This window comes from Oryzias melastigma, linkage group LG17 (assembly GCF_002922805.2).
Source record: "Oryzias melastigma strain HK-1 linkage group LG17, ASM292280v2, whole genome shotgun sequence".
NCBI classification, from domain to species: Eukaryota; Metazoa; Chordata; class Actinopteri; order Beloniformes; family Adrianichthyidae; genus Oryzias; species Oryzias melastigma.
The window spans coordinates 15,540,343-15,565,459 of record NC_050528.1 but is presented as its reverse complement, the minus strand read 5'-3'; the positions used below and the strand labels follow the sequence as shown (position 1 = coordinate 15,565,459).

Genomic DNA, 25,117 nt, shown 5'->3' with positions numbered 1-25,117 from the left:
TTCAGATTCAAAAGTGAGTTTTCTTCCTTGACATCAGTACCCTAGGATAGAAATCACTGTTTGATTAAAAAAAGTTTTTGAATTTTTTACTATAGAAAAATGAGCTTTTTGTTGTTGAAATTAATGTTATCGCATAACATACTGGGAAAAGTAACCACCTTAAAAGCAAACCTTGGATTTCCACTCTCCTGTAAACCTTCAGCCTGATGCTTCAGTCACACCCGAAGAATTAAGACCAAAAAAAATCAAACAACTACAGCACCCTCCAAACGACTCAAAAGGTGAGCGTCTGTCCACACTTCACTTCAGTCAAAGTCTTTATGTTCAAGTTAGAGCTTAAACAAGATCAATTATTGAAACTAAAGAGGTCAATGAACTGATAACAAAAAATGTAGTTTACATTATGAAGATGGAATTGTTTAGTAAAAAATGTAAATATATAAAATGTTCTTATTTTGGGGCACTCTGACAGATGCACAGATCTATTCAACCATTCCCTCGCATTGTGGAACAACATAATCAGAAACATCCGTATGAAAAGTGGCTTTGCTGTCAGATCTGTTCACAGGGGCCTGTTAAAGCAGCAGATGCTGTTAGAAAGAAGCTGGACAATCTGATAAAAGCTTCTGAAAATATCCACAACATCATGGACAAAACCCTTCACACTTTCTGCAGAAGTTGTAGATGAACCAACAGTGACGGTGCGTGCATGTGCACTATGGTCACTTTCTGATGACTCCGCGTTTTCCACTCATGCAGCTAAAATCTGGAACCTTAGAGATAAGCCAACAATGATAAAAATGCTGACAATGTTCAGGTCCAGAAAAAAAGAGACAGATCAAAACATTATCTGTACACTTTTACTTTATTTATTTGACTGTAAATCATAATTTAAACTGTTGTGACTCATTTTTGTCCAAGTGCATTTAAGGATCTGGTTTTCTGATTGATAGTGGATCAGACTTTGATTTAATAGGGGATTTCAGTTCATTAACTCACACATTTGTCTCTTTAGGTCATTTTCTTCACGCAGATAAGGACTTCACAAACCAGGATATACAGGAAGAAATATCATAATCTCTAAAACTAAATGAGATGTGTCCGTTATCCAGATGAGATCATCAGTAAGATGATAAGTTTCATAGAAATGTTCTTTCATTTTCTGCTAAGGTAAGAACTAAAGATATATTAAAAAAATGAATTATATCCTACAAATAAATGAGTTCCCATGCCTTTTAATGCCTTTACATTTGTGTATTTACTGCTAAACGTCAACACATTTCAGTCCATATTTATTTATATATTAACCTTTATTTAACCAGGGGTGGATCCCATTGAGATTTAAAACCTCTTTTTCAAGGGAGCCCTGACTATGGCCAAACCATGGTAAGACTTTAGAATAAAACAATCCAGAACCAGACAGGTATTTAGAGTTCAACATGATAAGAAAGAGAATTTAAAGCTTTAAAAAAACAAATGTAGTCACAAATATAGTCTTTCTTTAACATTATGAATATGTAAACCAAATAAATCTAGTTTCCCCTAGGGTTGTTTTTTTTTATTTTTTATTCGCTGTGAACCTGTCACAGACTGACATAAACTCGATCATTTCAGATGAGGGTCATGAATGAATATTTTCACCTCCTACACACAAAAAAGACTGTGAGAAGAAAAAGACCTTTCAGGCCATAAAAACTTAAAAAAAAAAAAAAGTCTTTGCGACAGAATAAACTTCTCTAGTTTTGGCAACATCAAAAATGCAGTTTTGGAGTAAATAAATAAGTTTCATAAATAAAAGAGAAAAAGGTATGATATGCCAATTTTGGGAGGGAAAGCATAAACAGATTCTCTCAGATTCAGGGGGTTTATTCTGTCAGCTTTATGTATATTCTATTAGGAAGGCCAAGGTGGTGCAGTGCCAGTGAGATGTTTGTTGGTGCTGGTATTCACACTCTCCAGGCTCTTTTAAGACATTTTACTTGTGGTTTTATCCAACGTCTTAATGCCTCAGAGAATGAAATTATTTTAGCCCTCACCAATGTAAAGCAGAGCACTCTTAGATATCAGTCTTCAATCTGGAGGTTCTGGTATGGACGCATTTTTTAAGCCCTTCTATTTTTAAGTTTGTAATATTGGTTTTTACATTGATTCTTATGACTATTGGTATTAGTACTTTTATATGAATTATTATTGTATCTTATGTTTATGAATGTTGTTTGTTTTTTATAGTCTGTGTTGTTTTGGACCTTGAGTCCATATTCAAATTCTTCTTCTTCTTTATCAGCAGTTTGATCAGTAAGACAGTAAATGACTTACAGGAAGTATGCGATTGTCATTTCGATTTTTGTTTTTGAATGTCTGTGCATGTCTGTCCTCACTTCAAAGACAGAAGCTTAAATCTGAGCAGCTTTTAGAAGTACAAAACAAGATGTTTTCCTGGGGAGCACGGAGAAGCAGCAGATGAGACAAACACAGGATTTCTCATCCAGACACATCCTGCATATCAACGCTGCAGCATGCAGGACGGGCATGCTAATCCCTGCAGCACTCTGCACCGGTGGAACTTATTGGAATAAAGCTAAAGTGGACGGGCCTCGTCTGGAGTTGTGATGTTTTCTCAAGGGGAGAAAGTCTGAGTGAGGGTCTGTCTGTCCCGATTTGGTTTATTGTGAGGATGAGCTCAACTTCAGCAACCTCATCAGATTGTGAAATGACTGTGAGGAGGAAGAAGACTTCCTTCATCTCTGAAGGAATACCAATCAGACAGACCGCAGGTGCAGATTAGAGACATTATCAAAAAAAAGTTTTCTTGTTTATTTATTTATTAACTACTGAAGCTGCTTTGTTTTCTACTCTCCAACATTTATCTCACACATCTACATAGAGCAAAATCTATTTCTATTTAAATCCTTTTATTTTTAAACCACTGCGATAAAATGCTATGAAATAGCATTTTTAAAAATATGTTCAATTTGGCTTCATTTTTAAAGGAAGAATCAGCGTTGACAGTGGGCTATTGTATGCAGGGTTCCTACAAGTTTCTTCAATTAAATTTCAGACATTAAGACCTTTTAAGGCCACGCACATCAAAAATTAAGACCTATTTCTAAACTTGTTTTGGATTTTATTAATGTATCACCATCTTATGGTCAAAACTGTACCTTATCTTGTTTGTGGTCTGGGCCTTTAGTGATCTTTTTCTCTCTGCATTCAGAGTATTGGTGCATAATGACTGGTTCTGTCTGTCGCTTTTTTTTCCCATTTTTTGATCAAAACAATCATGGTTAAAAAGAAAAAAAAAATCACATTTTAGACAAGACAGATGAAATGGAGAAGTTTCAAACAGAATACTTTTTAAGGCTCATTTATAAAAAAAACAAGCCCTTTTTCTTAAGGCTATTTAATGTATTTTTTCCAAATTCATAAATTCAATGCTTAGCCCCCCCCACCCCAAAAAAGGCAGGTGTCGACAGGCAAAGAAGAAGCTGAGATTGATTGATCCTATTACGGTAACTTACCTTTATCTTTATTTTTGTTCCTCTTTCCTTTATAACATTAGAATTAATTTCTAATTTCAAGAAAACTGTTTAGGCATATTTAAAAGCTGGGTTTAGAACATCAAATGTTAATGGATGTATAATTTTGTGGATTGTTTTGCTGTTTTTGTTGATTTTAAGCCTGCTTAACAGTGTAATTTTCTGTTATCTATGACTGACTATTTAAGATTTAGTTGTTTTTGTGACATTTTTGTATTTTTTCAGCACAGATTTAATAAAAAGCCAAGTTTACTAGTCAAACTTTCTTTAGGTCAAAATATTATGGTTTGAAATTTGTTGAATTATGCATCAAATTTGTTTTTCTATGTTTTGGTGAATCCAAGTATGAATTACCCCGTATAAGTAATCTAAGGAGAGCCACAATAGGATGATTTCCAAGACGACAGGTATATTGGTCAGAAACAATAAATAACTAAATGAGCACATAAATGAAAAATAAAATATTCTTGACCTTAAACAACAAACAACCAAATGGATTTTTTTACGGTCAGTGACCCTGACTGCAAGTTTTCTTCTGATAGTGTTTTTCTTTTTGTTTTATGTCCATTTCTAAAGCGAAAGACTAGGAAGCTTTGTGCATCTCAAACAGGTTTTTATTCTCTCAAACATTGCTTTGCAACAAAAATTGTGAATATTATAAAAGTAAGTTAAATATCTACTTCAGGTTTTGTTATTTTTCTGTCATTTGGTTCAATGGCAAATATTAGTAATGTCTGAATGGAAAGCCTACCATTTTTTGTATCTAAAAAAAGTCTAGACACCCCTGAGCTTTAGTAATACTCTGTGAACTAAATGTACACTGCTCAGAAAAATGAAAGGAGCACTTTAAAGAAACACATTAGATACATCAGATCTCAATATGAAGTTGAATATCTATACAAATAATGACAGGGCAGTGTCTTAGGAACAAAAAGATGCCAAGTCTTTTAATGGAAATAAAAGTTTTCAGCCTACAGAGGCTCAGTTGTGTAGACACCATCAAATCAGAGTGAAATGAAGATGTGGCAGGCTAGTCCATTTTTTCCAAAACTTAATTTCTGCAACTCAAAATGCTTTTCAGTATCTTGTGTGGCCCCCACCAGCTTGTATGCATGCTTGACAACGTGGCGGCATGCTCCTAATGAGACGACGGATGGTGTCTTGTGGCATTTCCTCCCAGATCTGTGTGAGGGCATCCCTGAGCTGTTGTACAGTCTGAGGAGCAACCTGGCGGCGCCTAATGGACCCAAACATAATGTCCCAGAGATGTTCTATTGGGTTTAAGTCAGGGGATGGTGAAGGCCATTCAATTGTTTCAATTCCTTCATCCTCCAGGTACTGCCTGCATACTCTTGACACGTGAGGCCGGGCATTGTCGTGCATTAGGAGGAAACCAGGACCTACTGCACCAGCGTAGGGTCTGACAATGGGTTCAAGGATTTCATCTGGATACCTTATGGCAGTCAGAGCACCATTTCCTAGGCAGTAGAGGTCTGTGCGTCCCTCCATGGATATGCCTCCTCAGACCATCACTGACCCACCACCAAACCTGTCATGTTGAATGACGTTGCAGGCAGCATAACGTTCTCCTCGTCTTCTCCAGACTCTTTCACGTCTATCACAGGTGCTCAGGGTGAACCTGCTCTCGTCTGTGAAAGGTACAGGGCGCCAGTGGTGGATTTGCCAATTCTGGTGTAACACCAGTCCGGTTTTGAGGGTTTTCTAATTGTTGCCACTGAAGAGCACCTGTTGTTAATTCCATGAACACCAATACAGCTGAAATTGATTAATGGGGCCCTCAGCTGATTAACCAAACAGAAAATTATCAGACAGGTTTAATTCAATTCATGCCAGGCCCAATAAAAAAGTCTTCCTTTAATTTTTGTGAGCAGTGTATATTTGTGTAATGTATATATATAGTAATTTTTTGACTGTGTGAATTAAAGCAGGAAAGTAATCTATAAAAGTACAGTACAAACTAGAAAAACTGGTTGTTGCTTTTTTTACAGGAAAATTATTTACAAGTGTTTATAAATAATGGAAAAGAGTTGAATTCTTCTCTTTATCTCATTCAGTAAAAATCCACAGCCATCAACATCTTCCGATGAATGGGATCCATTAACCAGATGGAAAAATAATACGCCAAAATTTCACGTTTGTGCATGGCTGTAGCATGGCCGATCTGCGTTTGTACCACTGCTTACAGCGTCTGATCGTGGGAGGACACGCGATTAAGCAGTACTCTGGCAGTGGAACGGACTCCAGCATCTGTATAACTACTGTTCCACAAACATGCATAAAGTTGACGCGTCTAATCACGTGTGCCAGATTTTCCAATTTTTTTTACCAGTGATCTGGCCGTCAAATCCTGTGGGCCGGGCCTCAAGTATCCAACCTGGACACTTCTTAAGCAAAATAGCACCACTTCTGTATATTTTCAGTTATTGAGCTGATTTTATTCTAACTCGACTAAGAATGACTCCATATTATCACAGCTTTTCTGACCTCTTTCCCTCACCTTCACTTTCCAGATAAATGCTGGGATTAATTTATATGATACAATTTTTATAATTCCATTCAACAGACACAGAAAAAACAAACAGAGGGTGAACAAACAATCAGGTCTCTGCGATCCGATCTGAGGCCTGTGGAGGGAAAGCTTTTCCAAAAGGCAGATTGTCTCTGGCTGAGCAAACAGCAGAAACATGCTGCATAATTATCCAAAACCAATAAAGAGCAAACAAAAGGTCCTTGAAACAAGCCGTACAAGCCAATACTTGGCCTTTTCTGAAACATTGTTGATTCCCTCATCAACAATTCAAGCCCCCAAAAAGCTGCAGCTTTTTTTGGTTTCCAGACATCTGTTTCAGCATCTCAAGGCTGAAGCATTGATGTGTGCTTCAACATGGCCAAGCAGAGGGAAACACTTGAAGGGGAGAGCTTGGGCACAATGGAGGGTACAGGAGGACAATGGGAGGGAGGAATACAACATCCCCTTTGTGTTTTTGGGATGTTGGGAGTTTGACTCCATAGAAAGGGTTTTCCGTCGGCCATGCTCCCATCTCCAACTTACCGGAGCTTCCAGTCTCTGCCATACTGGCTGGAAGAGCCCTCCTCCTCCTCCTCAAAGAGAGGTGGGCCAAAAAGCCTGCATGTGAGGAACAAGAAGGTCATCTTTGAACAAACTGATGAGGCTTCTCCCTTCAGATCGGAAAATCTCACACAGTAAAGCCACATTTGAACACTTCAGAGGGCCAAAGATGTAAACATTTCTGCCTATATGAAGGGAAAAAAATCGGAGATTTAAGCTTGTTTCTTGAGTCCAAAAACTCAATCCAAGGACAATTCCGCTAGTAAAACTCTGAAGCTTCAGTGAAAACATGGATCTATGAAAGGATCAGCTGGATGAATCAAGAGGGGATAAGAAGAGATCATAACAGGTCACCAGAACTGTTCAGACAAGAGCCAAATGAAGAACAGCGCAGTGTGAGGGAAACACAATCAGAGCTGCTGCTTCGAACTGCAACACAAAAACGAAGAAAAGAACCCATCATGTGAACTTAGAAACACACAAAAACAACAACAACAAAAACAGGCTCAGCTTTTCCACAACTGTAAAATATCTGCTGATGTTCCAGAGGTTTATCTGAACAGTACAGAACAACCTGACTGAAGAGTTCAAAACATCAGTTGTGACAGATTCTGTCCTCAGCTTTGACCATAAAACAGCAGAAGACAAAGAGAGGACAGAAGGATGACACCTGAGGCCTGTTAGTGCATAGCAGTGGTTTGCTATGATGATTCTTTAAAAAATAAATATAAAATTACACAGACATATTTCATGATTCCAGATAGGGAAAAAACAATCACTGGAAAAAAAAAGACACAAACATTTTGATTAAATGTTGTCACCAAGCCTAATTGCTGAAGAATTTTAACAATTTGACTTTACTCAATACTTAAAATCAAAATGAATTTGTATGGTCAGTCATCCTCACATCTGAGAACATTTAGGGCAACAGTTCAATGACAAGAAAAAAGGGAACCATTTTCGCCATTTGGGCCCATCTTGGACAAAACTTATCAAGAAAATCTTTTCATTTATAAAAATTGTTAAAAAGACTAAAAATAAATCTTATTATAGCCACTAAGTCACCACAACTTTACCACATTAGTTATCCAGTACTTACTTATATGTTGGCATCACGATGTTTTAAGCCTCAATATTTTAAATGTATTTTACTATACATTTCTTAAAGAATTTATTGAGTTCATCATCTGAATTTCCCATGATCTTATAGCTACAAAAGAAAGAACTCCACATGTGTCTTTAATCTAAGAACTATTCATTGTAAAAACAAAAGAAACAAACATTCAGTCATACAGCTGCTCTCTAAAACTGACTAAAAAAGGACACTTTTTTACTATTTGCAGCTTGTATCAGCATTCAAAAGAAAAACCTGTAGCAGGTTATTATGTCACTGTTAAACACTTCTCCATTATTCATTTACTAAGACTTTTACATTGAAGCCCCTGTCTTTTAGCAGCAGTTTCCAGAGTTAATCTGTGGGAACAGGTTCAAACAAACAAGTCCGGAGACGAGTTACTGTGAATCCAATCGGATCTGTGAAGGTGCTGCATTTTGTCAAGGTGAAGCTGGCAGGAGCTCCGTGCATCTGTCCATGAGGTGCCAGCATGAATACAAAACCTGCGTCCACCAGAGCATTTAGTCACGGCGCAGCAGCAGGAAACCACGGGTCTGTGGCCGCAGCACGGCGCTTTCTCCACTTTTGATCTGACTGTTCTTTGAATGAAGATTGAAGGGCTTGGAAGATTTTCTGAATCCCGCTGCAGTGCTACTTCCGTGTGCAGCTGATGGAGTTCTGTGGGGCACTCTATCAGTCACAATGCATCCAGACTTCACTGAAGGGCACAAACTTTCTGAAACCAAGTGTTTATAGAAACAAACAATAAATATCCCATTGAGGCACTCGGAAATTCTGCCATCAATCCGTTTAAAGGGACAATTTATTTGAAAATAAATACTTTCTGGATATGTTAAAGTTATGTAAAGGTCTTTTTTTACAGCGCAAATAGTTCTGCCTATAAGTTTCTAGCAGTATTGTGAGTAAAAAACCATTATTGGGTTATAAAACTGAAAACCATATAAACCATTATAAAACTGATTATTGGGATTGTGGGACGGCACAGTGACCCTGTCAGGCAAATGACCTGTGATGACAAAGATGTTTTCAATTAGCCCAAAAAATGTCCAGATTAGGGCTGCAAAGTATGAGGAAACCTTATGCAAGGTGTAATATTAGTGATCAGTATTGCAGTGATAATATGACTTGCGATACATGAACAAATGTCAAAACAAAAAACAACAAAAACATAATTTCCATTGCACTGCAACAAATTGATTTAAATATTATGTCAATATAACTTAAATTATAACATTAATACATTTGATTGGTCAATTGTCGAAAGGGCAATATTCGAATAATTTAATACTTCAAGCAACCATTACATTTTTTTTTTTGGATGTGTGTAAACATTTAAGGAAAACCATTTAACACAGTTTACACTGTCTTTTGCAAAATGGACTAACATTGCAATGACGATACATTTTCAGTTTATTGTGCAGGCCTAGTCCATATTGTCCAGTAACGTTTGAATTAAAGTTTAAAGTGTTCAAAGCACAGACTGGAGAAACAAAGCCAGAGGTAAAGAGTTGTAAAATCATCAGATTATATGATGAGTGCTGCCAAAGATCTTCAGAAGCATGCACAAATGCCAACAGGACGTTGACATGCTGGAATATTCACATAAAAATGACCAGTTTTGAAGAATATAACTTTGTTGCAGACGATTAGGTGAATTCACACAGACGAATCTATTTTAGGATATTACTTTTTTGAAACAAGATTGAATAATTGTTTTATTTATAAATAAGGAGAACCAGAAAATAGATTTTTTAATTGTGTATAGTGGGGGTGTAAAGGTAAAAACTTGGCGATACCATGATACGTGCCTCACAATACAATAAGTATCGCGATATATCCCAAGACTGTAACAGAACCATTTTTCACTATTTTTTAAGAGTATGACTTAGAAAAAAACAACCTGAATATTAAAGAAGCTTTCATTCTAATAACATAGTCAAATTAATTTTGTTCAATGATCACAACAATAAGCACTGCAGCTGTATACTGATACTGGCGGCAATGTGGCAGAGTTCAACACTCAGAAATAGTTAATTAAATATCATCTTGTCAGTTTTTTAAATTGATACAAGTATTGCCTACAAAAATATTGCGATATGTTGCCGAATTGATTTTTCCCTACACCCCCTAGTGTATAATAGTTATATTCTTAGACTTTTTCCTAGCAAGACACAAACAATGAACTAAAAATAGGAGCTTCCCTCCCCGGGACTAAAGAGCACAGTGGAAATGATGTGAGGAAAACACAAACAAAGAGGGAAACCTGGGTGAGCAGAGAGTTTCAGCACAGCTGTGTGAGCTATCACACAATTTCTACCAGGAAGCCTGGAGGCCGTAAAACCTGCATTTACACACTTTACACAAGCAGGCAGCACTCCATCTAAACCTCTTTACCATCCAACACCCCCAATTCACAACACTAAACTTCAAAGGCCCCGCAGTGAGCCCACCCAGCAACTTTCTGGAGGCTGAGCCACGAGCTTTTATTAGAAACCTCACAACTGCCAACTCACTTTACCAACTACTAAGAATAAACTCAAGGACGGCAGCTTCGTTTAAGACCAGTTCAGCCGAGCTTTCAAGATCAGCAGCAGTTCTTGGTATTATTCTTTACAATCTGGCTTTCAGGGACCTTCATGGAATTCAGTTTTATCATCAAAGGCATAACGCAGATGCTCATTACTTCATAAATAACAAGTTGAAAGTAGAAGTATGTAAAAGAAATTTTCTGTAACACAAGCTCAAAACTCAAAGTGAATGTTAAAACAAAGTCAGTGTTTTCTATCCAATGAGTCCAGAATGAAGTTTGGGTTACAAGCCATAGCAGGGAAGACATTTCTTAAAAGATTGATTAAAGTGGGTGTTTTTAAATGACTGTATGGGATTTTTGGTTATTAAACTCTCAAATCTTAAACACAAAGCAAGAAAAACGTCAAAGTAAATCATATACCCCATATTGGTAGATATGTACCTCTCACCGTTCTTTTGCTTATTCCAGTCAAAAAAACTCATAGCACCAAAGTCCTCAGTGACCTCTAACCCTTTAATCCTAAATAACACACACTCTTTGATCCATCATAACTCCTCAACCGTTCACGCAATCAACATGAATCAGCTGATCAGCAGCAGATGAGACAGGATTTTTGGAGAACCAGCAGGAGGCCGGCCCTCGAGGCCTGGAGTTCACACCCCAGGTTTCTGGTGTGTCTGAAATATTAAGCTAATTTGAGGTGCACCTTTCATCAATATCCATAGAATTCACAATGCTTGGCACAAATAAAGACATAAATTAAAACAATAAAAAGTCATAAAACACTATAGACTAAAAACAACAATCAAGAGATAAACATAAATTGAAAAGAAGAGCTGTAGAGAAAACAAGGATCAAATCTTTAAGTTATTTATTCCACGTGGTACGGCCAACTCTGCAGGAGAATTAAAAGGATGGGTGGGATTAAATCTCATATAGATCTTCATAGTCTAATTCAGAGATCGTACTGTATCGATGAAGGTATCCCTCCATTGTATGAAGAAAACATCAAATGTCTTTCTTAAACAGATAGACCTCGATGTAGCAGATGGATCAACTTCTGGTTAAAAAACAAACTTCATAAGGTGATGGTCACAATATGCTGAAATGTGAAATATTTCTGGGTCATATGAACTTTTAAGTAAGAAGTTTTGAAGCAGAAACTTTCCCCATCATTTTTATTGGTGCTGCTGATTCCCTGCAGCTTTCTCTCATTGGGAAACCTGCTCAGGTTAATGGCAGGAGAGGCTCCAGCCCTGAGAGAACACTGACTGTACCAGTGCAAATAATGGTTGAAATGCAGCCGATCTACTCTCCCGCCAGATTTATAACTTCAGAATATGTTTGTGACCTTAAATAAATTCCTCTTACTGGCAATGTGACTCATTTAGAAAAGTTAAAGAAGCTTGAATGACGGCAGCTCCAGTTTAGGGGAATGTACAGTTCTCTTAAGGCGTCAGGATCTGGGATGCAGGTGTACCTGTCTTGTGGCGGTGGTGATGACGGTTGCGGTGCTGAGCAGAGATGTGGACGTGCTGAGCCAGAACGTCGGCCAGCCTGCTCGCTGCGGCGCCGCTGCCCCCGCTGCGTGTGGACGAAGAGGAGGAGGAGGCCGTGGACGACGTGGTGGTCGTGGTGGAGGATGTGCCGTGAATCGCTCGGGTAATCCAGTGCTCCATGCTGATGCTGCCCTCCCGGCTGGAAGAGGTTCCTCCGCCGCCTCCACCGTCCTCCTCTTCTCCATCTCTGCCTTCTTCCTCATCACCCTCGCCCTGCCCTTCACCCTCCGAGCCTGAGGAAGTGTCTGAGAAAGAATGAAGGTGACACAGGTGATGAATGCTGCAACTGAAAGAAATCCAAAGGTTTTTGTGGCGTTCGGGATTTTGTTGAATTTTACAAAAACAGATGACCCATTTCAGATTTGTTGCTGATGATGAAATGTTAATGGATCCAGACAGGAAATGTGTGTTTGTCTGCATCAGTCTATTGTCTGTTGTCTGCAGAGAGCACGGTAAAGTTTGCTTAATGAGGCTGCAGTATGTGAACAACAATGCATCCGTGCTTGTCTGCATGCATGGCTAATTTGAATGTTATTCTCATAATTCCACTGACACAAAGAGACAGATAGTAGTGACCCAGTTCTCACACACAGGTACCCAACCCGAGGCAGTTTGATGGGTTTCTCCTTTCCATAGCAGAAGAGAAAACTCTAAGGCCAAATCAGAATTTAAGATTTTTTCTCTACATTTATCCCTTCAAATGGAGAGTTATAGAAAAATACTGTCTTCAATTTCGGACGACACTTCCACTGGTCAACTACGTTAGCGTGGAGCTTCCAGCACTCAGAAAATACACAACATCAGGTTTAACTTTAAAATGGTCATGCTGAAAGAAAAAGTCATTACTTCTATTTATATGTAAAGTTCTGTACTTCAGAGCACACCTATGTGAAGAAATGCGTTTCTCCTCCGCAGCACACTGCGACGCAGATGACCCATGCGGCGGACAGCTTTACAACCCTTCACTGGCAGGGTCACCCCTTGAAAAAACTATTTCAGACAACCCTACCCCTCCAAATCCCCCTACAATTGAAGAGGTAGGGAGAAGCCATAGGGGTAGGATTCAGATCTGGCTTTACTTTGAGCAGAACCAGTATCAGTGCACAGAAAAAGACAGGGATGTTTTTTTGGTGCTTCAACATTTAATATTGCAGTTTGGTCAACAAATGTCAGCTTTGTCACAGAGAGGATGAAAGTGACAAGGGCATCAATGATGAAGGACCAGGAGATTTGTAAATTTAGCTGCCCTTACAGGTGGGGTTCTGTGGGTGAAAAATGGGCAAGCCTGAGCGAGTCGTGCAGGTGGCACACGAAATATCAAGGTCCTAGACAACTCAGTGAGCCCAGAGAGTGAAAATGTTCATGTGCATTTTTTCTTATAGGCATGCTGCGGGTGACAGGTCGTAGCAAACACTTAAACATCACATAAGGATAAGTCAGGGTGAAGTAGGTGAGGCGCAGACGTGTAGATCTTTCATTTTTTTAACCCCTCTGAATCCTGAGCACTGCACAAGGGGCTCTTTAGTGTTGTTCAGGTTATGAATGCACACTCCCTACGTACAGCCTGGCTTTCATTAGGGCTGGGAATCACTGGGTACCTCAGGGTACGATGCGATACACAATACATGGCTCACGATGCAATGATATCGCGATACTACGATAATTGGTAAAAAAAATCATCTCTAAAACTCACATTATATATAACAGATATTTTTTGCGAAAATATATCCCCATTTACTTTTCAGCTTGAACAAAATCATAATAAACAACTTGTGTCTTATTTTGTGCGACAAATAACAGACACTTCAGTGCAACGTTACTGAAATCAGTAATACTATGTCTTGACAATCATGGACACCAATTGAATTAGAATTATCTGTAAAACTTAGTGTTAATGATAATAATCATGAAGAGCAGTCCCAATACTTAGTGCAAATTTGTTGTAGACAACAGAACTAAAATTAAATAATTCAAGTAGCTACCAAGCACATTGGTGCTAACGACAATCAGTCTTGCCTTCTACCTCCAAAAGAACTTCTCACAGAAGGATGACAAATACAACGTTTTACAGTCTCTTCAAACAAAAATCCAAGATCGATACTTGGTGAGAACCATCAAGAATCAATCGCAGGACTAAATATTGCCGTATATCGCAATATCGATATTTTGGCGCACTACTTGTTGTAAATGAGGAAATTAGACAATCAGAGGGTAGTTTGTGCGGACATCCTACAAGTAACTCTGTAAAATTACATGTCCCATGCACACCACATGCATGCAGCTTCTGTAGAGAGGAGAGACTGCATCTTAACATTTGTTATGTTGAAGAGCATGTGTTATTTAGACACCACCAGCGACAAGGTTAACAGCCAAAGAATGTGGTCTATTATATTACCAAGACCGTTGATTCAGATAGCTTAACTTAAAGAAAAAAAACTTAGTTAAAAAGAAGAAGTTTGTTTCTTTTTCCATTTTCTGTCTAAAACTCAATCATTTTTAAAGAAAACTCCAATTTGTTATGGATTAGGGCTGACTTGTCTCACTTGTCAGCACACCATGACTCTGGTCTGTATCTGGATGTGAACTCCATGGAGCCTCACTGAGCCTCACTTGATTATGAAATCTGTCTGAATATCTTCAACACGTCCAGTCTGTGACAAAACACAGACCTTCTGAGGGAAAAAACACTCCAGAATGTCAGAACATATGAACATTTAAAAGGAGGGATGACTTATTTATACACGATGTTGTGATAAAAATATTCAAGATCAAAAACACTGCAGCTCTGAAAACTTCTGAAGGCTAATAAGCAGATAAAAATCTCCTTTGGTGTAAAGTATTTGTTAACTTTCGGAGGAACGCAAACACTTTTATCTAAACGTTTTCTATATTTACTTTTTGTTTTTCAGACCTCATGAGTTGAGAACATTGATGAATGATGCAGTCAAGTTCAAGCCAACATTTCTAATAATTTCTCCATATGTTGACAGTTTCTCAAACCCACTCATCTAAGAAACCAACTGATGCTCCGCCTGCTGAAGCTTTGATCACACCAACTGTTTTCTCCATCATGTACAAATTTGTAGAATACAAACCCACTTAGACCTGGTGCAAATATGCGCCGGAGCAGCTGTTCTATTTAGATAGATATGTGGGTTAAAACCCATTGTGCATCAAAAGTTTTAATCTGTGCTGCATTCAAGGACCAGTCACTGAGCTAATAGGTATATGAAGCCTAAGTCACAACTGCCTTACAGGTGGATATGGGCGGGTGAAAAATGGCCAAATCTGTATCACACATACATACATATATATAATATAATATATATAATATATATAAGAAATAAGATTATAGACAACCCGGTGAGCCCGTGAGGCAAAAATGTTGATGCACATTTTTTCTAGAGCTGGGACAAAATATCGGTATGGCGAACTGTCGTGATATTTCAGCTCACGAACGATATCAGTCCTCCCTTTCCCTGAATCGGTTTCTTAAAATAATAATAATAAATTATATGATATAAAATGTAAAATGATTTAGAGATACTATCGGTATCGTGAGCCATGTATCGTGCATCGTATCGTGACTTACCATGAGATTCCCAGCCCTAATTTTTTCTACGGTACGGGCCTGCAGTGGCTGTCAGGTTGTAGTGAACACAACGTTGGGAGTGGGTTCATCTGGATGTGCGCATCTTACTCATGACTGAAGTCGTGTGTATAGGATGCCGTGCGACAGCATCCTCATACGTCATAAGTGCATGTAACTTATTTTAACTTTACAAATACTTCACAATACATTTACCACCATCCCATGTTCCACTTTTATGAGGTGGTTGCAGGAGCCTCAAGGCAACAGAAAGACACCCCGGCGCTCCTCCTAAGATGCCGACCCTCCTCTCTACAGCCACCTACGGGCCCGGACAACTCAGGCTGAAAAAGTGACAGCCTAAACAACAACATCCAGATATTGCTCCTTACCTGGAGGTGTGTAGGCATCCATGGAGGTCTGAACCACCAACGACCGCCGCTTGGATGGCATCGGAACCGCCATCTTTCTTTCTTTGTGCTTGGCCAGGGCGGCCTGGACGGCCTCTGTGTGCACATCTGAAGACACAAGCAGCAGGTTTCACCGGGTCAGACTTTCAGAACCACAAGCTCCATCACTGAGAGTTCAAACTAGAAAAATATATATTTTTTTAGAAAATGTACTATTACTTGTTTATATTAAGGAACAAAAATCTAACTTTGGTTTGATGGACTCCCTGATGAATGAATATCATCATTTTATAACAATCCAAAATAATTTTCTGGGTGGTATCATTCAGTTCAGTGTAGATATAAAAATGCACTAATATATTTATATATATATATTGCTGTAAACATAAAATATGTGAGGAGAGGATGCTCTCATTTAAACAATATCAAGATTTGCTTAGTAGTTCTGTTTAGTATTTGCTATCTGTCCGACTATATTTCAATATAGTACACTTTTATTTTTGCAACATTTTGTTTATTTTTTTGTTTACCAATCATATTTTTAAAAAAAATCACACATTATTATCCCAAGCAATGTAGTAAGACTTGTAGAAAACCAAATCTTTTTCCCTATTCTTTTCAATTTATGCTTTTTGTCCATTTCTATAAATTTTTTGTAGACGTTTTACAAAAACCTACAATCAAATGAGGAATATCAATTTATAAAAGTAAGATGTGCATGAGAAAAATGTAAAAAGTTAATAAAAATAATAATTTTCTCATAAAAATTGAATGTGGGACAGCTGAATTTCTGAGGAGACAAGGAGCAAACCTGGCAACATGAAAATGTTTTCAGATCTGGATGATGGACAGACAATCTCTGCCTGGTTCATTTTCATTAAATCACTTTGTGGTTTCTGTTTTGACATTTTTGTTTGGTTTGCAGCGGACATTAGAGATATCTGCAACACTTTCAATGGCTTTGGAGCTCTTTTCAAGTTGATTGCTTTGTACCAAATCTGAGAACAAACTGTCCCAGTCCAAAACATTAAAACACATTCAATCCAAACCAAGTTACCTCCCAAAAGTCCCACTCTGAGCAAATATTGATATTGTTTTTCAGATGTCAGGATATGAATGCTGTTCATGCTGCGTGTTTTTGCTGAGTCAGAGTGGAACAAATTGTCTTGCAGCAGCTGCAGGCGGATGACATGAAATTGATTTTGTTTTATTTTGAAGAGTTTCCTTTTACCTGATCTGTAGCGTTCGTCTCTGGAGCCAGAGGACCGCCGGCGGTTGTATCGGGATGACGAGGTGGGGGTGACGGGGGCTCTCCTTTCCTGGCCAATGGGGGGATCCATACCTGTGAAAGCGGAAATAACACTCTTTTAAGGACAACATTAATTGAGCAACAAACATTTTTTAAAATCTTTATAAAAAAAAATAATGGGCTGCACGGTGGCGCAGTGGTTAGCGCTCTTGCCTCACAGCGAGAAGGCCCCGGTTCGAATCCCGGCTGGGACCTTTCTGTGTGGAGTTTGCATGTTCTCCCCGTGCATGCGTGGGTTTTCACCGGGGACTCCGGCTTCCTCCCACCGTCCAAAAACATGCTTCATAGGTTAATTGGTGACTCTAAATTGCCCCTAGGTGTGAATGTGAGTGTGGATGTGTGTGTGATTGAGGCCCTGAGACAGACTGGCGACCTGTCCAGGGTGAACCCCGCCTTCGCCCATCAGCAGCCGGGATAGGCTCCGGCACCCCCGCGACCCCGAAAGGGACAAAGCGGTCAGGAAAATGAATGAATGAATAAAAAAATAATAAAACCACAAAAACATTTTTAACTGAGTGAGAACTAGTTTTAAAGTGTCTGTCGTCACTGGATTTATTGCATGTCATTCCAAAGGAATTCTCTCCAAACAAAGGCACGCTTAAATTTGCCGGACTGGAACGACTAAAGCACGATGTGACAAACACAAAGGTACGAGGGGAATGTATCAAAACCGGCTGCATGACACAACAAAACACAAAAAACAGCCTGACATAACAAACTATGCTTCTGCCAGGTACAAACCAGGAAACACACAGCAGAAATATTTTTACTTTAACTATAAAATATATAACATTCTTCTGTTTCAAATAAAACTTAGACTAATTGTGAAAAAAAATGCATTTCAACTGAAGATGAGAATCTATATCAACACAGATAAAAATGTGTCAGCACGTGCGCCATTTACAGGGACTATTACGATAACCACGTCCTGTTACTGACAGTTATTAATCCACGAGCGTCCGTGTCGGCCTCAACGCCTCTGCCCTCGTCCGTCTCCATTAAAGCTCGCCGTTGCAGAGGAGAAACGCTCAAAGCTGGTTAGCTGACCATTTAATGACTGCCAGGCAGCCGAGGAACGCTTGACGGGTCTGGGAAACACCCCGCTTTCTAGTTTCCTCCGGGGAGCCCGAACGGATGGATGGATTTCCCTTTCTCCCACCAGTTCATCCATCCCTCCTCAGCTCCAACACAGTTTCCTTCATCAGTTATCAGATTATTGAAGGCAGAAGGAATGCCAAACCCACACTGCTGGACTTCTATAAGTGTACAAGCTTTAACTTGTTAAAGTTTCAAGGAGGAGTGTGAGGCTCTGGAGCCACATGTGGATCTCATATCCCTCTATTGTGGCTGTTCAGCTTTGAAGAAAAGTGCCAACTATTTGAATAAATAATAGGTTTATTAGTTAAGTTTTGCTGTTTACATTTAGATCTTAGACTACTGATAAAAATGACGGTAAAAGATCTACAGCTTGAGTGGTTTATTTTTAAGCACATCCTCTTATCTTCTGCACTACATTGTCTAGCTGCTGTTCAGAGGTTAAATAATCTTGAACTATGTAATTGCATAATAAGTAACTGAAAGTAAATCTTCTGCAGCAGGTGGATCTTGTTTGAAACAAGAAGTATTTTATTTTTGAAAGGAACATGTATTTGCTGCTGTTAATAGTAGAAGTAAAAAAATGTAATGTATAAACAAATGACTGTTATATTTCTAATATTGCAAATATTTAAAAGCTTTATTTCATAAATGATTGACTTAATGGCCACAAAAGCACAAACAAAGGTGGCTCTTTAAAGGTTTTAAAGGCTCAAAACAAATACTGAACCTGTATCAGTTTTGTAATACATACATAGAAGCATATAGAGCTAGAAGCATTTAGAAGTAAATTAAAAAAAAAGGAAACTTTGGCGGGACATAACAGGAACTTCATAACAACCAGTCCTTGTTTTTTTTTTCTTTCTGGTGTTGCAATATAAAATTGAAACCTTCATGGAAGTACTAAGGATTTTTATAACTTTAAATGGGGATGTTTGTAAAAGGTCAATAAAACTAAAAATCATTTTGTATAACCTAAAAAATGTGGTGGATTTGGGGACAATGGTGTTTTTGGTGCTTTTAGCATGATGATGTAACTTTTTTTTTCTTAATGGAGGACATACAAGAAATAATTTAAGGTTAAAACTGGGTTTCTGAGCATTTCTTTATTCAAATTGTGATAGATCAGAAACAAATAAAAAACAGCAATTTAAAAAAGCTTGGGTTTGTGGTGCTGCACCTGGTATAGCCCATACCTTAAAACTACTTTCTTTTAGTTTCATAAGCACCTTGTGATTATCAAAATCCTTCCAACTAAATTAAAACCTAAGTTTAAAAAAAAACAATTTTGGCTCATTTCTGCCTGAAATGATAATTTTTACAGTTGCAAGAGAAAATATGTGAACCCTTTCAATTTCTGTATGAAATGGACACATTATGTGTTCTTTCTTTTATCTCAATCTAAATCACAATGATGGAGAAAAACATTGTCTGCTTAAATCACATCCAGATATGCTCTCATCTTTTTATTGAACACAATCGTTTGTCCAGTTTATGCATAGAACCAAGTCATTCCAAATGGTTCACATATTTTCTCATGCAACTCTATGTTCCAATATGATCCATTCTTGGTCCCATTTTTACTGTACTTATTTCCACTTGGTTTGATGCATCAAAAACACAGCTTTTTCTTCTGCTGCTATAAAGATGATCTTCAAATCTCCTTCTAAGATCCAAAAATCCAAATAGACTCCAACCACGGTTTGGTAATCTCTCCAAACCCCCTAAATCTAGTTGAGGGTAAAACTGACCATCAGGTTTGAAAGGAGATCCTGACACTGACCTTGGTGACGTCTGCCTCTATTTTAAATCAGCCATTGAGAGACTAGGAAGGGTTTTTTGAAAATTGGATTGCCATTGCTGTCCTAGCTGCTAATATCGTCTTAGATTATTAGCAAAAGTAAAGCCTTTGTACTCTTATTAAGATCTCAAATAACTAATCCACTCTTCTATCAGCTCCTGGTTAGTCAATACATTGATTTCAGTCAGTCCTGTTCTCCTGCCTGCAGCTTGTTCAGAATGTTCACCTCTTCACCAGCGCCTCAGCATCTGAACACACGACCCCTCGCCCTGCGCTCCCTCCAGTCTGTCAGTCTATTATAGAATCCTTCATCAATTATTAATTCATGTTTTGAAAGCTCTCCGTGGCCTTGCATCATTAAACTTAAGTGAGGTTTTAACTCTCCATAACCTTGACAGAGTTCTGCAGAGTTCTATGTCTGATGGAAGCTCTGTGATCAAAATACAAAAGTTCAGGTGTCCTCTGCAGACTCACAGATCAGATGTATTTAAATCTAAATAAAAGATTATTTGAGACTCTCTCTGGCTTTAAGTTGATGATGCATTTCACATATTAACCCTTTCATCCATGGAAGTCACCACAGTGTACAGAATGCAAATATAGTATGAATACTAGGGATGTAAGAAAATATCGATTCAGTGAAATATCGCGATACTTGTATCGCCAAGGTGATAATTAATCAAGTATGAGCAAAAATGTAGTTCAGCGTCTTACTTTCATTTTCCACTTAAACCCCTGACCGCTAGCTGGCAGCACAGCACACTGAGCCTCTTTGAGCTGCTCTACACCACACTAAAACAAAACACCACCTAACAAAACCATCTTGTGATAGATGTGAACACTCTGTAAATGGTAAATGGCGTATACTTGTATAGCGCTTTCTACCCTCCTTCAAGGGCCCAAAGCGCTTCACAGTCACAGATCCATTCACCCATTCTCACACACATTCACACACTGGTGGTGGCTCCGCTGCCGAACACTGGTACCAACCTCCCACCAGAGGCAATTCGGGGTTCAATGTCTTGCCCAAGTACACTTCGACACATGGGCGGGCAAGGTGGGAATTGAACCCGCTCACTTCTGATCAGGAGTCGACCGCCCTACCACTGTACCACGGCTGCCCCTTGTGAACTCTTCGCCCCACAGTTAATGTCATTACATAGCGAAATGAGACATGTACAACTCCATTTTAACCAAGGATGAGTACTGAACCAAAAATATGCACCAACTTGGTATGTATTGGTATCATATAAAAACTTGGATTTGGGCGCTTCGTGGAAGAGCGAGTAAGGCCATTCACGCACCCCGCACAGCGTCAGTCACGATGCAGAAAGTTCTGCTGAACTTCACAGCAAGAGTTTCTGATTCAGCAACCTAATGGATCAGAGCCATGTGCATAACATTCTGAAAAAACTGCAGTTTTTGAGGTGATTGGGGTGAAATACGACTTCTGCATGTGAGAAAACGGATAATCAGCACGGCAGAGTAGACTGTCTGGAGAATGAAATAAAGCATCTTAGTTGTATTTCTGCACTCCTTCATCCTGTCACGCTGCTTCATCACACTGAAATGTTTCTGGAAAACACCTGTTCAAGCACCTGTACTGTTTTAAAGTACTGGTTCGGCTACATAGCAGTGTTAGAAACGGAGCACTTTATTTTTCTCAACCTCATGAAACATTAGTAGGTAAGACACATTTATTCCTTGTGAGTTTTTTTCCTATACTGAAAAGGTTTTTGTTGTGAAAATCAGACAAAGTTGAGAGCTGAAAAAATATTATTTTACATACTGAAAGAAAAGTGAATTTCATGAATTAAAAAGCTACTTGTATATGAGATACAGTTCTAGTGCTTAATATTCTGATCATTACCAAAAAAAAAAGAAAAAATACAATTTCATTTATGTGAAAGGTGCAAAAATATTCAAATAACGTTTTTATGAAGATATAATTTAAAAAATAAGTGAAATATTATCTCTGGTACTATATTGTGATACATCATGATATGTATTGTATCGCGATACATATCATGCTAGACTCTTTCCAATACACACCCCTAATGTATCCTATAGGATACTAAGCACAGACAAGATGTCCAGTTCAGAAATAACAGTTCATAGATTTGACTGGAAGCCAGATCCTACGATGATTGATGTTGAGTTCAGTGACTGTTATTTTTGTTACACTATTCTCAATTCAATCAATTAAATCAACCCATAGAGATAGAGGAATCTCCATTACAAAATGATATTCTATTTCGAATTATGTACCTACAATCAACCAATCAATCAAACTTTATTCATAAAAATCTTCTTTCACTTTCAGCTTATCCCTTTCGGGGTCACCACAGCGTAACAGCACCCACTGTTTGGCATCAGTGATTTGGCAGAGTTTTTACGCCGGATGCCCTTCCTGACCATAGACTTAATATATAATTAAACGCATCATCTCTGACGTCACCCATTGACTTCCACAGTCCCCCAAATGAAGCCTGAACATTCAGCTCCTGGCCACAGCCATATTGGCTGGAGTTAACTCCGCCTCACACGGACGTTCCAAATATGGGAAAAAGGGGTGGGACCGAGTTCACCCGCTTTTCCTCCGGTTTGTTTTAGTTCACGCCCACAGCTCTGCCGTCTGCGGCTCCTCAATGCTAATGGCTAACAGCTTCAATTCTCCAGGAAAGCAGCTTTGCGGTGGATTATTTACATCATGAATCTTTACAGGTGAGTTCTTGGTGTTTTACACACAATCTGTAACGCGGTGGAAGTGACTTTTAGACAACAATGAAAACGTATTTTTCCGTGGTACGAGTTTAGTACGAACTGAACATCCACTGTTTGAACATGTTATTTATGTGGTCCTAAGCTAACTTATTCAATAAGAGTTATTTAGTCTTAAGTTACTGTAGTCTTTTATATACACATTAAAATACACCACAACAGTAATATGATTGTGTAAAACGTAGTTTTTCTCTAGTGTTAAATCAAATTGTTGATATATGATCACATGATGCTGTGATTACAATATGAGGAACATTTCTTTTTACTTCTTAGTTAAGTCAATCATGTCAACGTCTTAAAGCTGGAGCTAATATTTAAGTGAATCCTCTAAACACAGTCACAGTGAAGCAGAATGAACTAATCAGTCAGAATGTGATGAACATCAGGTCTGAAGAGGTTAAACAGACTGATGCTGCCTCCTCTTCTGCTGACAATCTAACTAAATACTGTCATGTTCTTTCAAAGATAAATTATTTGGTTTAAAGATATTCACATGGATTTTGACCATAAACAAGATGAAATATTTTATTTTGTGTGTTTAGCACATCTTTACAGAAACAGCACATGTACAAATATTTTTGAGTTAAATCTATTTTCTTTTCCTTACAATTACAGTTTGGATTAATGGTGACGTCATTTCCATTTGGCATCAGAAGGACAGTTCAACAAAACCACCACAGCGACATGAGCTCGGCGTGGACCCACATCACCTGGTTGAGCTGAGGCGGATGGTGGTGGACATCTTTTATTTTTAATTCTACAAGGAAGAGCAGCTCCTGGTTCTCTCATCACTGTGGAGGACGTGAACGGGCGACGTCTGGAGTCTGGAGCTGTCTTTGGGATCGGAGAGAACGTCCAGCGGCTGCACACTCTTCAACCCATCAATAAACTTTATTTCTCTTTCATTTCTTACTAAATTTTTTTTCAGTAGATAGAAATGTACTCTTTAGGATGATTTATTAGGTTCTCTAAATGTATAAAAACAGACAGTATTATCATAGATGATGCTTTCTAACCATGACATGTGTAAAGAGGCCCCTACTTTGAATAAAGGAAAACTAATTCTGAATGTTCAATGATGAATGTTTGTTATGTTTTGAATCATTTCATCTGCTTCAAAAATAAATTTTGTACGATCTGACTTTGACCCGCATTTCCTTTTGTTTTACCTATATGCTAAAACAGTGAATAAACAGAAGAGACTGGTCACTCAAATATGTTAAACATGATTTTTATTGAATCACACATCAGCAAGAGTCAAATTCATATGTTAAAATTCAAATTTTACTGCCTTTAAATGTAAATGTTGTTTTGGATTATAAATCCACTCACCAGCAGAAGCAGACCAGAAGAGGAACATACAAGACAAACATTAGATACAATTAAAAAAATAGCATTTAATATACATTGAAATCACAAGACAAAGCTAAATTTATGTACACATTTGTTAAAAATTAAATATTTAAATTACATGTTCTTATTAACTGAAAGTTGTCTGTCTTCACATTTGAACTTCACATGAAGAGATTCTGGTGTTACTGTAGCAGATCTGAATCATGTCCTTATATGTTATAACTTTGTGATTAAAAAAATAACTAGCAATAAAAATACAGAGAAAACGTAATTTTTTCAACTTTAAACACAATAGATATTAATGTTGCTGAGAATTTAAAAAAATCGAATTACTGGAACTAAAATAAATAATCATAATATACATTAATGATTTATTTCCGGCAAATATAAAGTTATTCTTTTAGTACTTACCGGAGAAAAGACACCAGATGACTCCCAGAGAGCGTATTAGAACAGTTTACAGCACGGCAGCAGGACAAAAACCGAAATATAGCGCTCATGCTAACGCTAAATCTGTAGCAGACCAGCTAAACACCGGAGCACAGCTCCCAGAATCCACCGCGATCGTCATCTGTCAATCAAAGGCCGCGCCCCCCTCATTAAGCGAAAATAAATGCTGTTTTTTAAAAAAAATTACAAACTTAGAAAAAAATTCACTCCCCTCAGAGTTGTCATGGATCAAATATGCAGCCATTGATGAAATAAAAACTTTAAGCACCAGGCATTAAAGGGGTTTACTAGAGGGCTGAAAATGAGGATTTTAACATGGGAGTCTATGGGAATTTGCTCACTCTAAGCACCAGCCTCTCTGGTCAGTGCCGGTACTGCAACGTTTTGTTACTTCCGGGTTGGCCTCACGTTCCGCCTGCGAGTGTTGGGGGTTGTTCCTGTACTTGAGGGGCACAGGGACCCAGTTAGGCAGCAACTT

The 25,117-nt window shown here is 38.3% G+C and overlaps 2 protein-coding genes and 1 long non-coding RNA gene across 9 annotated transcripts in view; 1 reads left to right on the top strand and 2 right to left on the bottom strand.

Annotated features, from left to right (window-relative positions):
* The window catches only part of LOC112144307 (tripartite motif-containing protein 16-like), a gene marked incomplete in the record, with an annotated part of 1,074,856 nt that overhangs the window by 125,908 nt on the left and 923,831 nt on the right, over positions 1–25,117 (bottom strand).
* The window catches only part of LOC112144243 (disco-interacting protein 2 homolog C), a 279,772-nt gene that overhangs the window by 69,158 nt on the left and 185,497 nt on the right, over positions 1–25,117 (bottom strand). For all 7 annotated transcript variants that reach the window (XM_036216276.1, XM_024268647.2, XM_024268648.2 and 4 more), the window contains 3 exons: positions 17,082–17,192; positions 15,833–15,958; positions 11,773–12,096 (listed from right to left, as the gene is read on the bottom strand). In XM_036216276.1, coding sequence (XP_036072169.1) covers positions 11,773–12,096; positions 15,833–15,958; positions 17,082–17,190 — 559 coding nt within the window. In that variant the 5' untranslated portion in view covers positions 17,191–17,192. The remainder of the gene's footprint in view (positions 1–11,772; positions 12,097–15,832; positions 15,959–17,081; positions 17,193–25,117) is intronic.
* Positions 21,100–24,051, top strand: LOC118599924. Its single transcript, XR_004949462.1, has 2 exons — positions 21,100–22,779; positions 23,452–24,051. It is a non-coding gene; the product is annotated as an uncharacterized LOC118599924 (long non-coding RNA).